Source organism: Marmota monax, unplaced genomic scaffold (assembly GCF_021218885.2).
Source record: "Marmota monax isolate L192 unplaced genomic scaffold, Marmota_monax_Labrador192_F-V1.1 WCK01_AAM20220418_F8-fsc00138, whole genome shotgun sequence".
NCBI lineage: Eukaryota > Metazoa > Chordata > Mammalia > Rodentia > Sciuridae > Marmota > Marmota monax.
The window spans coordinates 444,912-459,543 of NW_026692763.1; the positions used below are offsets into that span (position 1 = coordinate 444,912).

Here is a 14,632-nt window from a genome sequence, read left to right on the forward strand (position 1 = left end):
ATAGCCACACCCAGGACCAACCCCACAGGTAGCCCAGGGGCTCCCTACCCAGCCCAGCAGCAGCAGATGGCTGGAGTCTGACCTATGGTAAGCAGACCAGGAAAACAGAGGGCCCCAAATACAATGCCTTAGAGACCAGAAGATTCCTTTTGGTTTGATTCAATTAATTTATTGTGATTGGCATAGTTAAGCCCAGGGGTGCAAAGGTTGTAGTCAAGGATTGAGTCCATCCACAGTGACAGTAGCATTCTCTCTCTAGGGGAGCCATGCTCTCCCAACCCCTCCCGCACCGCCCCAAGGCTGGCACTAATAGATAATATAGTCATCATTAAGGAATGATTGGCAGCTGCTGTACACATCAGGAACACACACTCCATTGGTCCCTGAGGTCTCATTCTACTCAGGATTCCTCCCCTAAAGGGTTCCAAGTGATGGATGGCATAAAAAGTAATCAGACCCCTGCTGCCTGCCCTGGAGTGGGCCTGTCAGATTGGGATTCTAAATTCTAGACAGAGGCTGGCTCAGTTCTGGACCAGGTGGTACCTTGAATGAGCTTGACCACCTTGTCTAAGAAGTGCTGCCCTCTGAGGGGAGCTGTAGCTCAGCTGTGGGCTGGCTCCTAGATGCAGACTCGCAGTCAGTGTGTTCATTCTGCTCCTCTTGCCCTCTGTCCTTTGGCACAGGCAGATCAGGGGTTCTAGGAAATGTTCTGGAATTCAGAGTGAGGATTAGCCCTTTCCAGCACCCTGTAAAAGAACAGAGAGAGGGTTCCGATTTGACAAGAATCCTCGACTCCTGTCTGGAAAAGTGACACAGGATTCACTCAGGTGGGCTGTCCTAGTGTCCTCTCCTGAATTCCTCCCTCCCCAAGCTGTAAGGTAAAGGACACTATCCAGTGATAGATGTTTCTGGAAAATAACTCTTAAGTCAGCAGTGGCTCCAGGTGCAGTAGTGCAGGCCTAGAATGTCAGCTACTTGTGAGGCTAGTGCAGGAGGACTGCTTGGGCAGTTTAATGAGACCCTGTCTCATAAAAATAAAAAGGGGGCTGGGGTTGTGGCTCAGTGGTATAGAGCACTTGTCTAGCATGTGTGAGGCCCTGGGTTCGATTCTCAGCACCACATATAAATAAAATAAAGGTCCATTGACAACTAAAAAAAAATAAAATAAAAATAAAAGGGACAGAGGTGTAGCTCAGTGGTAGTACACTCCAGGTTCAATCCCCAGTGCCAACAATAAAAGAGACAAAGGGGGAAGAAGTCAGTGAGTTGGGCTTCCCTGTGGCCCAGCCACCAGGACAGAGGAAGCTTTGTGGAGTCCCTTTAACACAGTTCTGCTGCCCATAGTTCCACCTGTAAAATGGGAATGGAAGGAAGTGAGGGGACCTGGGGAGGTAACAGCTTGGCCACAAATTAGCCTGATCCTTCCCTACCTGCCCCTCTGCCTGGCCCTTGGAGAATGGCTCCTGGAGGATTAGGCAGCCATCTGCAAGGGGGCAATCAGCCACGAGGGGACACCCACAGGGGAAGAGGTAGAAATGATGCTGCCATTTCCAGGTAGGAGTGGGAGGAAGAGGAAACCTTTTAAGATAAAGGGCTCCATTATGAACATGGGTTTAGGGCCTACATTACCCGATCAAAATGGCTGGGATGAAGAGGAGACCAGCTCCCAGGAGGAAGGGGAAGCCCTTCATGAAGTTCAGAGTGGCTGGATAGAGTGAGTTGAAGATCCCGGAGGCTGCCAGCATGGCCAAGCTGCTCACACAGGCCATAGCGGAAAAGAGAGCACCTGCAAAGAAATAAATGCCACCCTCTGAGGGCTGGGGTGAAGCTCAGCAGTGGAGCACTTGCCTATCATGTGCAAGGCCCTGGGTTCAACCTCTAAAACAGGAAGGAAAAAGAAAGAAGAAAAAAAAAAAAAGCCAAGTTCCAGAGTTCAAAAGATTCAGGGTAAAATCCTGGTACCACCATACCACTTCACAGCTGTGAGACCCAGGGCGAGTCACTTAACCTCTCCCTCACCTGTAAATCCTACCACATCATGATAAAGATTCAGTAATGTCATGCATGGAAAGCATCCCCCACAAAAGGGCGACTACATTAGTGACTGCTTTTAAATCCACAATAAAAGTACATGTGATAGCTTCTAATGAAAGCCTGATGGAAATGGTGTTTGGGGGAGGGGGTTATCCTCTTTGGAATCACCTCCTGTTTGGCATTAACTGCTGATATGATTCCCAGTTCCAATACTCAGTGGCTTATCCTGATGGGTTTCTGTTCCCCCTCCTGTGAAATAAGCCTAACAACTATTTCAAAGTTTGTCAGCAACTTAAAGCTCACACATAAAGCACGTATCCCAGCGTGCCTGCTGGAGGTAGCTAGTAAATAAAGGCTGTTTTCTCCTTTTCCCCTTGACATGTCTGGGCTCAGTGAAAAGTGTTGGGAAGAAAGCTTACTGAGTGAGTGAATGAAGGCAGCTGGGTTCTGGAGACACCTGAGCCCATAGTGGGTTGTGTAAGCCACCAGGTGTCCATCAACAGATCCAGGGCAGATGTTTCCAGACTAAAGTATAAGGACCCAGAGGTCGAAGGAGCTGTCTTACAGCTATGCCACATAAGCAGTTTGCACACATAAGCAATGATCGAAGAGAAATTAAGATTAAACTGTCAGCCTGTCAGAGCTGAAGGGCCTGCAGATGTCACCAAGAGCAAACCACTCGTTACACAGAAGGAAACTGAGGCCCATGACAGAGCCAGGGCTGAACCCCAGCTCCCAAGAACCACTGCTGTTAAAACAGACCTCTGTGTGCATCCCAGCTCCACCATTTACTGAGTGACCTTGATTGAACCAAGTTAACCCTCTGGGGCTGTTTCTTCACCTGACAATTGGGAACAATGAAACCAAGGTTACAAGTTTGCTCATTTCCTCTGGGTTTGTACACTCTGACCCCAAGGAATCAGGAAACTCCAAAATCATCATGGATGGAAGAACTGAGGTCTGCAAAGAGTAAATCTTCCACGCCAGTTATCAAGTGCTGCTGAATGCAAAAACCCAGCCCTCCACCAGAACCTAGGCCATCTGACAGAAGTGCATTCGTCTTGGCCACTTCCCCAGCATGGGAGGAAGGTAGGCTGTTCCCTAGCCTGGCTGCCCAGTTCAGCCAACACTGGGCTTGAGGAACAAGATGCAGACTGATTCTGATACTTACCCTGCTCAGACTCACCCACCAGCTTGGAGAGTTTGGCCCGGATGATAGGTGTGATGACTAACGACAGAAAGAGCAAGCCATATCCTGTGGAGAAATAAAGACACATCAGGAAAGTGGGGTCAGGGAGAGGCGGCAGGGCTCCTATACATACCCATATGGGACTTAAGTTAGACCCAGGAAGTTCTTCCTTGATGGTGAAGGTAGGGAGAGCATCCTTCTCTGTGCTCACCTATCCGCTATCTGTTTCAAGAATGAGTGCTGATTCCCACCACTGGCTTTGTTGTCAGAATGCCTCTTATGGCCGCTATAGGCATCACCCACCCATGGAGCAGTCAGGAGGGAGGTGGCAGGGCACAGGAGCATAGACTTTGGAGGCAGCTCCAAGTTCAAAACCTGATGCCATTGCTTACCATGTGTGGGACCTTGGGTACCTCCCTGAGCCCAACTCCCAGCCTATAAAAGGAAGATTATAAGACATCCATCTGCAGTATAGGGGGCTGAATAACACCCACAAAAGGTATCAGGTCCTAAATCCTGGAATCTGTAAATGATGCCTTATTTAGAAAATGGGTCTTTGCAAATGTGATTAAGGTAAAAATCTTAAGAAGGAAAGATTATCTTGGATGATCAGGTTGGGCCCTAAATGCAATCTACATATCCTTTCCAGTAGAGGGAGATTTGACATAGATAGAATGGAGAAGGCACAGAGATAAGAAGGCAATGTGTCCACAGAGGCAGAAACTGGTGATATGATCATGTGTGAGGAGTGCCAGCAGCCACCAGAAGCTGAAAGAGGTGAGAAACGGATTCTCTTCTAGAGCCTTCGGAGAGAGCACTGGCCTTATCAACTTCTAATTTCAGTCTAGCAATACTGATTTGGGACTTTTGGCTTCCAAAACTGTGAGAGAATAAATTTCTGTTGTTTTAAGCCACCCAATTTGTGGTAATTTTTGTTTTTTGAAGTACCAGGGATTGAAAAGGTGCTCAGAGTTATATCACTGAGTTATATCCCTAGTCCTATTTATTTATTTACTTTAATTTTGAGACAGTCTGGCTAAGTGGCTGAAGGCTGGCTTTGAACTTGCCTCCTGCCTTGGTCTCCTGAGTTGCTGGGGTTGTAATAATTGTTATTACATTTGTAATAATTTGTTACAGCAACCTTAGGAAACATACACAGGGTAAAGAGGTGACAACTATAAAAAATGCAGTAAGTACACAGTAAATATACAGCACAGTAAGGACATAGTAAATATGAGCTCCTTTTCCTTTTGCATTTAGTTACTTATAGACATACCCTGTTTTCTTCAGAACTATTCTTCCTACATGACTGTTGTGTCCTCAACAAAATTTCAGATTCTTAGAGGACAGTGTATCCTCCAAAGTCAGTATATGATGAAGCACCCCAAGACCTCTTTGGGGTCAGGACCCCCAAATTCCACTCTGCTAAGACTCTCAGAATAATGGCAGTAACTTCATCCTTTCTGCACCCCCAAGGGCTGCAGGTATGAATGAAAGGTACCTGGACCCCCACCTTCATTGTCAATCAAGAAACTGAGTTAAGAAATCTGTTACTATTGAATGGTTGACTTTGTACACAACATATTTTAGGGCTCTAACAAAATAAATCTGTCCCTTTAAAATAGTTATTTCTTTACTCCTTTGCTAGCCACCCAACTGGAAGCCAAAAAAAAAAAAAAAAAGTGATGAGGAAGCAGGGAAGAGAGGAACTAAGCAAGCAGCAACTTCCTGTGGTCTGAGAAGACTGGCTTTTTAAAAATAAATAAATAAAAATAAAAGTAGACTGAGATATTTGAGGCAGGACCTGTGGTTCTTATCAGAGAAATGAGTATCCAGGCATTAATGGCATGGACTTTGTTTAAGAGCACCATGGATAGGCTACGGGAGGCCAAGGGGTGAAGCAATTAGTGTATGAGCCATACTTTTGTCTTTTGCTCTAATTACTAATAATATTTATGGTTGATAATGTGCATTAATTACTTTGGCTACTTAAAGGCTATATTTTCCATCTATCAAAGATGGCATTTTTCTGGGCTGGGGTTGTGGCTCAGTGGTAGAGCACTCACCTAGCATGTGTGAGGCACTGGGTTGATCCTCAGTACCACATAAAAAATAAATAAATAGCTGGGTACGGTGGCCCATGCCTATAATCCCAGCAGCTCGGGAGGCTGAGGCAGGAAGATGGCAAGTTCAAAGCCAGCCTCAGAAACAGTGAGGCACTAAGCAACTCAGTGAGACCCTGTCTTTAAAGAAAATACAAAATAGGGCTGGGGATGTGGCTGAGTGGTTGAGTGCCCCTGAGTTCAATCCCCAGTACCTAAATAAATAAAAGGTATGGTGTCCATCTACAACTAAATATATATATATATATATATATATATATATATATATATATATTTTAAATTGATGGTATTTTTCTGGGTTTTTTAGTTATCTGTCCTCTGGTGCAGGCTGTGGGTATAACTTAGGTTTCCAAAGACACAGGTCTGAACTACATTCGGGAGCAGTGAGTGGGCTGGCCCCCAATTTTCACCCACTGCCTCTGGGACTAGCTGTCCCTGAGCCCACATACTTTACCTGTGAACATGAGAGCTGTGATGGTAGCAAATGCAAAGACCACCATCCCCAGAATGTTGAAGGTTAGACCAATCTCAGCCACCCAGCTGTCTGCCAGGCAGCACTGCAGGAGCCGCAGGCCCAGCAGGCTGGTGAGGTAGGGGAGGTGCTGAGCTGCAGAACCATAGCCAATCAGCTTGGAGTCCCAGCAGAGGGGTGTGCTCAACTCATAGATGGTCAGGATGTCCTGAGCCCCAAAGTGCACAGTGATCACCACGAAGAAAGCCAATGAGTATAGGGCTAAATGCTTCCTGGACTTCTCCGGGGCTGGAGACAGGTAGAGGTGGACGATGGATCTGTGGTGACGGAGGGTGAATAGCCGGGTGGACTTTGGCTCTTTCAAGGTCTCATCAAAGCAGAATGCTGCATATAGAGTCATGACTATTAGCAAGGCCAAGGCCAACCAGAAGGGGTTGGCATAACCCTGGGCCCGGAGCCAGTGACCCCCAAGGAGGCTTGCCAACATTCCAGCCACGCCAATGCACGCTTCCAGCAGAGCCATCCGGAAGGTGCGGCTGTGATTAGAGCTGACATCGGCTATGGAGGCAAAGCCAGCAGCCAAAAGCCCACTGAAGTCACCGAGGAGAGCACAAAGGATGCGGCCTAGCACAAAGTAGCCGACGTGGAGTTGCAGCTGCACCACAAAGATGGACACCACAGCTTGGAGCAGCAGGCCAAGTGAGGCCAACACCAGCAGAGGGCGGCGGCCCACCTGGTCACTCCAGGCTCCAAGCAACGTGGACGAGAAGAGATCCACCAGGAAACCGCCCACATTCATGTACAGGGTCCAGTGGGAGGTAAGGGTTTCCACTTCCTGCGGGAACACAATTACTAGGATATGACTCCTCACTGGTCGCCTACTGCCCCCAGCATTGCCATCCTGGGAGATACAGGGTTGAGAACTTTCTTTGGAGACCTAAACCTCAGAGAATCTTCATACAGTCTCAAAAACGGTCACCGTGGGGGACGATGGGACACGGAAACGGCCCCATTCCCCTGCCTTTACCCCTTTGTTAATTGCCCAAGACAGGTTTTCTCTGGATCAACAGCCCGCATCCCTTATGCTGCAATTCTAAGGCAGAACCCCTGTGCTCCGCCCCGCGCACCCTGCAATCGCAAACCCCGCCTCGGACGCCCCCCACCATCCCGCAGGCCCCGCCCCTCGGCAGCCCCCACGCTCCAGGCCAGGGCCCGCCCCCAGCCCTCCCCACCTTCCCGCAGGCCCCGCCCCTCGGCAGCCCCCACGCTCCAGGCCAGGGCCCGCCCCCAGCCCTCGCCACGCTGTTACCGTCATCCTGGGGTCCACGGTTTGGTTTCCACAGTGCCCACGGTCGCGAGTGCCATTGTAGCCGAGGTCGACGCTGAAGCGATGCCACAGATACTGCGTGGTGATCGGACTCTGCAGGACCAAGGCAAAGTTCCCCAGGAAGACGAGGGGCTCCACGGGGCCGCGGAACAGCACGGGCGCCGCGCGCCGGGTGCGGGATTCGCGCGGGGAGCTCGCTTGCCCCTCCATGCGCGTGCGCGTCGGGGGCTGGCTGGCTGCCGGCGGAGGGCTGGAGTGTGACTCCCGGGACCAGTGGCTGGAGGCCGGGGCCTGCGCTGTCTGCGCCTGCGCCCGCGTCCGCGTCCGGCGTTCTTTCTTAAAGTTAGGCGGGGCGGGGCGTAGTACTCAGACCCCAAACTCTTGCTGCGCGCGCTTTTGGCTGCGTGTGGCGGGCCACGAACTCAGCAGCCCTGGCCAGCAGGGTGACCTCACGCGTACTCTGGCAAGAATACCAGCCGGCAGCCCTCCCTCCTGGGCCCAGAAACACTTGTGACAATAACATCAATAATTAACATTTATTGAACACTTACTGTATGCAGGGCACAGTATTAAATCTTTTGCGTGTATTAATCTCCCAACGATGTAATAGGGTAGCCACACCTATTATCCACATCTACTGATGTGGAAGCAAGGTCACCTGGCACTCAGAGCTAGAGGAGCACGTAACTACTGATGCCAGTGCTGATGTTCTGCAGGACTGTACAGAGGCAACTCGGGATGGAGGCGTGGAGACTGAAACCAGCTGTCCCGGCTGGAATACGTGGGCTCTGCCACTGTCTCTGGCATACATACCACTTACCTCCCTGTGCCTGTTTCTTCGTCTGTAATAAAACCTGCCTCAAAGAGTTATTGGGAAAGAACCGTGTCTGATAAGTTGAGAGTGCTATTATTTTTAATAGTAGGCTGTCACTTGCCCCACTCTTGAGCTAGAATCCCTTCCTGCAAAACTAGACTTGTTTCTGGGGCTGGGGTCTGACTCTGCAATTCCCTTTAAGGAGCAGAGTGTGAGCAGAAGACAGTGGAGGGCTCCCTGGGTGTGGCCTTATTTTCTTGGGTGCTACCTCTGCAGGAACTGGGCCAGAAGGCAGTCACCTGGTCTGGGCCTCTGTTTTATTGCCCGTAAAAGGAAATAATAGGGCTGGAAGTATGGCCCACTGGTAGAATGCTTGCCTGGCATGCAGAGGCCCTGCGCTCCATCTCCAGTACCATAAATAAATAAATAAATAAATAAATAAATAAATAACCTGTTCCCTATCATTTATTTATTCACTCATTAAATGCATTTATCAAGCACCCTTATGAACCAGCCACCATACTGGGGGACTCTGGGAACATAATATTGAAGAAAATAGACAAAGTCCTCACTAGGCCTGGCAGTTTCTAGAATGGTAGGGGAGATATAATTGATGGAATTGATTTGTCTCACCAATTGACGTAAAACTGAAATCTAGGCAAATACTTAGTGGTGGGAGGCTCCAAGGGTGCTCATTCAGAGGCCTGGTCAGAATCAGGGAAGGCCTTCCCCTGACAACTAACAGGACAGCTGAATGCATGGTTGTCTGAAGGCAGGCCCTGCACCAGTTATGGCTCGAAGCACACCTGATTCTTGGGGTGGAAGGTGTGACTCCGTTTCTAACCACAGTGACCATGCGTGCCTGGGCTTTCGTGACTATCCTCATCTCTCCTGGGCCAGAGTCTGAGGCTCAGACTAAGTGGCTAGGTACTGATGCCCGCTACCTTCCATGGACTTCCAGACAATTCCACATGAAACATTCAAGTCTCTGGGTGCCTTTTGTCACCCCCACACACTTATTTAAATCTTGGTCTAGTGAGGTCAACTGAAGAGAGGAAGGGGCGCCTTAATTGCTGCATTAAGATGAACTGTTTCTCTGGCTTGGTGGGAAGGAGTCTTGTGGTCCACTAGCAATGTTTGCCATGGGTTCAGGGGTGGTAAGTCCTGGGCACTCAAAACTGTGTCGTGGGACTGGGGCTGTGGCTCAGCGGTAGAGTGCTTGCCTTGCACGTGTGAGGCCCTGGGTTCGATCCTCAGCACCACATAAAAATAAATAAACAAAATAAAGGTATTGTGTCCATGTACAACTAAAAAGATTAAAAACAAAACAAAACTCTGTTGTCTAAGCTGGGAGCAGTGGCGCAGGCCTGTAATCCCAGCGACTCAGCAGGCTGAGGCAGGAGGATTGAGAGTTCAAGGCCAGCCTCAGGAACAGTGAGGCACTAAGCAACTCTAAATAAAATACAAGATAGGGCTAGGGATGTTGAGTACTCCCTGAGTTCTACCCCTAGTATCCCAAAAAAACAAAATAAAAACCAACACCATGTTTTCTAATCCTGGATAGGTCAATAGGTGCTCAGTAAGCTTTGAGAGGCTTTGGGAAGTGCCTGGAAGCTTCTTCCTATAGGACACTGGAACAAGGAACATGGATTCCTCACTCTAATGGCAGCTTTGTCAGCCTGCACCCAGTCTGAGCTTTCTTTCCAGAAGTGGCCAATCAGAGCTTCCAGTTTCTGTTTTAGGATACAAAGAGGAAGAGAGGGGCATGCAGGAGGAAATGCCATTTCCTGCTTTGAGTTTTGCTTCTCATGTATCAGCCCTAAAAATCAAATCAGCATCCATTTCAGCATGGACTAAGGGTGTGTTCATAGCACTGAGTGGGAGTTACAACTATGTCCCTGTCACTGTGAGACTTTGGCCAAGTCCCTGTCTGACCTCAATTTGCTCATCTATGAAATAATTTCTGGTCTTGTATTTCCTTGTCTGTAAAAATAGAGCAATAATACCTACCTGTCGGGAGCTGCCACATAGGAGCCGAAAACCCTTAGCCCTGAGAGATGGAAATGTGGAGACTGGTTTCTGTTGTGTGAGGGAAACAGGTGGATCCCATCTGTGCTGCAGGGGAGTAAGGCTTTGGGAGTGGGTGTTACCCAGTGGGAGTGGGCTGCCTTCTTGTTCCTTTGTAATACTACCCCTGACCTTTTATGGATGGAATGTTCTATCCAGCAGCTCCCCTCAATAAATAGGGCTTCAGGACACGCCCTCACTCTCTCTCCAGCCTCCAGTGTTTTTCCCTTCACTCCCTTGTGGGAGCTTAGAGCTGGAGGTGGAGAAGCTGCCCTGAATGGCCCCGAAAAAGGTATTTTCTGTGTGATTCATTTGTGCCAGCCCAATTCACCCGAGTGACCCTGGTTTCATAATCTGTTCTGGACAGGGGCTACACCTACCCACAGGGTGGCTGTTAACATCAAATGAAAAATATGTGTAGCTGGGAGCTGCATGTGGTGGTGTCCAGGTGCCAGAGATGGTGGTTGCTATTGAACTGTGCCTGTGGTGAGGAGAGATTTCACCACAAAGAAGCCAGGCTGTCCTGGGTGAGAGGAACAGCTGGGCCTCAGAGAAATGCTTTCCAGAATCCAGAAGCACACAGGGATAGAGGTACACTCCCATGCATGTACTCCTTAGGGGGGCTTCCCTGAGTTGCTTAGCATCTTGCTTTTGCTGAGGCTGGCTTTGAACTCACGATCCTCCTGCCTCAGACTTCCAAGTCACTGGGATTCAGGAGTGCACCACCATACCTGGCTTTACTGCATTTTGAACAATGTAGAATCTTAAAATCATTTAACTTCATTAAGCACCTGCTGCCTTTTGTGCTTTTGCTCTCTTACATTTTACTTCCATGTGTTTTTTTTATACCTTTATTTTTTATTTATTTTTATGTGGTGCTGAGGCTCGAACACAGGGCCTCTCACGTGCTAGACGAGCGCTCTACCACTGAGCCACAATCCCAGTGTATTTTGAATCCCATGTTATAATTATTGCTGGTTTAAAGTGCTGATATTTATCTACCTATTTTCTTTATTCAGTGCTCTTTATTCTTCTCTTCTATGCTACCATCTTCCTTTGGCCTAAAGAGTGAATTCCTTTTTCTTTTTCTTATGGTGTGGATCTTCTGGCAACACAGTCTCTTGGCTTCTGTTTGCAAATATTTCTATTTCACTTTCACTTTGAAGGATATTATTCCTGGGTGTGAAGCTCAGTTTTTATTTTTTTCATCCCTTTGACAAAGTCATTCCATTGTCTTCTGGCTTTCATTTTTCTCATGTCATCTCCTGTCAAGGATTGTAAGCCCTTAAGCCATGTCAATGCTTTTAATTTTTAATTGGGGTACTATCTTAATCATATTTATTTATTTATTTATTCATTTATTTATTTATTTTAATGATCCTAGGGATTGAGTCCAGGGCCTCATGCATGCTAGGCAAATGCGTTCCTAGTTTTATGCTTTTTTTTTTTTTTTTTTTTTGTACTAGGGATTGAATCCAAGGGGCGCTTTACTACAGAGCTACATCCCCAGACTTTTTTATTCTTAGTTTTAAAATTTTGAGACAGCATCTCACTAAGTTGCTTAGGGCCTTGCTAAGTTGCTGATGCTGGCCTCAAAGTTGCAATCTTCCTGCCCCACCCTCCCAAGTCAGTGGGATTACAAGTGTGCCCCACTGTGCCTGACAAATATATATGTCTTTAAAAGCATAGGGCTAGCCAGGTGTGGTGGTGCACACTTGAAATTCCAGCAACTCACAATTTCAAGGCCAACCTGGGTAACTTATTGAGACCCTGTCTCAGAATTTTTAAAAATGGGAGGGGGTACTGGGGATGTAGCTCAGTGATAGAGCATTTGAACATATGCCCAAGGCCCTGGGTTCGATTCCTAATGCTGAAAAAATAAGTAAATGATGAAAACACCTGTTCTGCCTCAGGTGGCAAAAATCAGCTTCATATCCTTGGAGTTCTGAGTGTATCATTAGGAGCTGACTATGGAGCCAGGCCTCACCGAGTGCATTACGTGTCTATTATCTAATTGGATCCTTACCACAATTTAGGAGGTAAGTCTGACTACCCACTTTTCTAGTTAATGCAGCTGTGACTAGAGGAATTAAGGGAAATGGTCCCTGTCACGCTGGGCACAGGTTTTATTCTCCCTACACTCTCCTTGTGCATTCTGTATTCCAAGCCTTAATATGTGTTAATCCTTGTACTAGCCTTAAGAAAAGGGGGACAGTAAAACACGAGTCCTTGAATACCCTCTTTCTGTTTCCAAAAACCTGGCCAAATTAAAGGAACAACGAGAGCAAGCCTGGGCTGAAATGCCCACATACATATTACCTTGAAGGACCCTAGCTTTCTCTTATATGCACTGGGAACTGGGGCAAGTTAGTGTTCTCTGTAGAAAGCTACTTTCTTGCAGGAACAGCAGTTGCTCCTTGGGATGCTGGTCACCCAAGCAAACTAAGCAAGCTCATGCTGATGATGTCACTGCTTCTGTAGCCTAACAGATCAAACCCCTCTGTCAGTGGTGACTGGAGCAGAACTGAAGGCACTGTGGAAAGAATACGTGTCACCTACGCAGCCAGCTTCCTCTGGACAAAATGCAGGGAGGGAGAGGAGTCTTTGCTTGATGAAGCATCTCAAGGGATGGAGGAGATATTAGTTCAGCCTATGGCCACTGAACTCTTCTTGGAACATCACTGATCTCTTGTATGCTTTCTCCAATAAATGAAATGTCTCCCATTATGATCAGATTATATCCCAATAAACCCATCAGAAATAGAAAATATCATAAGCCAAAAATGTGGTGATATGCCTAAACTAGAAAACATCACAGCTTCGTGTAGCTTACCTTAAACATGCTCATAATTCTTACATTATCATGCAGTTGGGTACAATCACCTTACCAAAAATCTGTGTTGTAGGGGCTAGGGATATAGTTCAGTTGGTAGAGTGCTTGCTTTGTATGCACGAGGCTGTGGGTTCAATCCCCCGCCCAAAAAAACACCACACCTGTCGTAATAGACACTTGCGTGTTTCCTTTTATTTCTTGAATACTGTGTGGATGCTGCAGAGTATCCATTGTTTATCCCCATGATCATGGGGCTGGCTGGGAGCTGTGGCCAGCTGCTTCTGCCCTGCATCATGGGGGAATGTTGTGCTGCATTTCACTCTCTTGGGAAGAGATCAAAATTCAAAGTTTAATTTTTAATGAGTGCATACTGCCTTCACACCATTGTAAAGTTGATAAATGGTAAGTTGAACCCTCATGAATCAGGGACCATCTGTATATTGATTTTGAAATCATGTGTGAATAGCACAGTTAAGTAGTATTATATTGTGTGTCAAAATGTGTTAATTTATTAAATGTAAATATTTAAAATATATTATAGAGGGCTGGGGATGTGGCTCAAGCATTAGCACGCTTGCCTGGCATATGCAGGGCGCTAGGTTCGATCCTCAGCTCCACATAAAAATAAAATAAAGATGTTGTGTCCACCAAAAACTAAAAAATAAATATTAAAAAACTCTCTCTCTCAAAATAAATAAATAAATAATAAAATATATTATAGAAACCTGCCTTGGCAAGTCTTCATTTTTAATTTGTCTGGATTCTCAAATAAGAGAAGAAGCTGAGAGCCTCTTGACCTTGGGAGACCCTCAGGAATGCCTCATGGCTGATCCAGGTGATGTCTCTAAGGAATCCCATTTGGATCTCACTGAATTTGAGATGCCTGTGTGCCATCCTGGTGGAGGGGCTCCAATGGGCAGCTGTGCCCAGAGCTCATGGGGAAGGGTGGGCAGGAGTCAACTGCATCTGTGTGGCACAGGTAAGGGATTGCACAGAGCATGCTATGAGGAGATGAAAAGTGATGAGGAGCCTGGGCAGGGGTCTGACTCAGGACAGACATGGGGAAGGGGCAGGCAGAGAGGGCAGGTAAGTAGGTGTGATCTCCATGGCCTGTGTAATCTCCTGGAGCATATCTGAGGCTGAAATCTGGTCAGGGGCAGAGAGAAGGCCAAGGACTCAACCTGGCCCCACCCTGGCTGGTCAGGTGGATGACTGCTGCAGATGCACGCTCCAGGCCTTAACCTGTCCAGGCGGCCAGGGCCTTTTATGGTCCGAGCACGGACCCTTTTGCATGTATAAACCTGTTGGAAGCTAAGCTGGGACATCTAACACCCCAGGCTGTCCCATGGTGCCTTCTCCATTTTTAGCTTTATTGTGACATTTGGGGGACAGTTGCTCTTATTTTGTCTCACTGAGTGGCAAATACACTTCAGTTAAAGATAGAAAATCATCAGGCACCTGAAAGCCACGGATGCAGGCCACAGGTGGGTTGGTCATGGCACTAAGGGTGGGGGATGGGGAGTCCAGTGGTGAAGAAAAGGAGATTTTAAGGAACATTTAGGAATGATGTAACTGTGCCTCAAAGAGGGGGTCTAAACTAGGAAGACATGGGAGGTCTCTAAAGTGACAAATGAAGGATCAGGAACATCTACCTGGAGCACAGGACTGCTGGGACGAACTGGGACAAAGATGACAGAACATGCATGGGGGTTTCTCATGAGATTCCTAATTCTTGACCTTGTTTGTGATTATATCAGCCACTGTGGGCATCTG

General features: G+C 47.5%; 1 protein-coding gene and 1 long non-coding RNA gene across 2 annotated transcripts; one reads left to right on the forward strand and one right to left on the reverse strand.

The window, feature by feature from the left end:
• Positions 1-143: 143 nt before the first annotated feature.
• Slc46a1 (solute carrier family 46 member 1) lies at positions 144-7,575 on the reverse strand. Its single transcript, XM_046446806.2, has 5 exons — positions 7,128-7,575; positions 5,801-6,653; positions 3,206-3,289; positions 1,630-1,786; positions 144-746 (listed from the first exon to the last, which is right to left on the reverse strand). Exons 1-5 carry the CDS (start codon positions 7,353-7,355, stop codon positions 698-700), a joined length of 1,371 nt encoding a protein of 456 aa, XP_046302762.1. The 5' UTR covers positions 7,356-7,575; the 3' UTR covers positions 144-697.
• A 2,696-nt stretch (positions 7,576-10,271) lies between these two features.
• On the forward strand, positions 10,272-13,534 carry LOC124094314 (uncharacterized). Its single transcript, XR_006852189.2, has 4 exons — positions 10,272-10,318; positions 10,394-10,617; positions 11,940-12,065; positions 12,508-13,534. It is a non-coding gene; the product is annotated as an uncharacterized LOC124094314 (long non-coding RNA).
• The last annotated feature ends 1,098 nt before the right edge of the window (positions 13,535-14,632 follow it).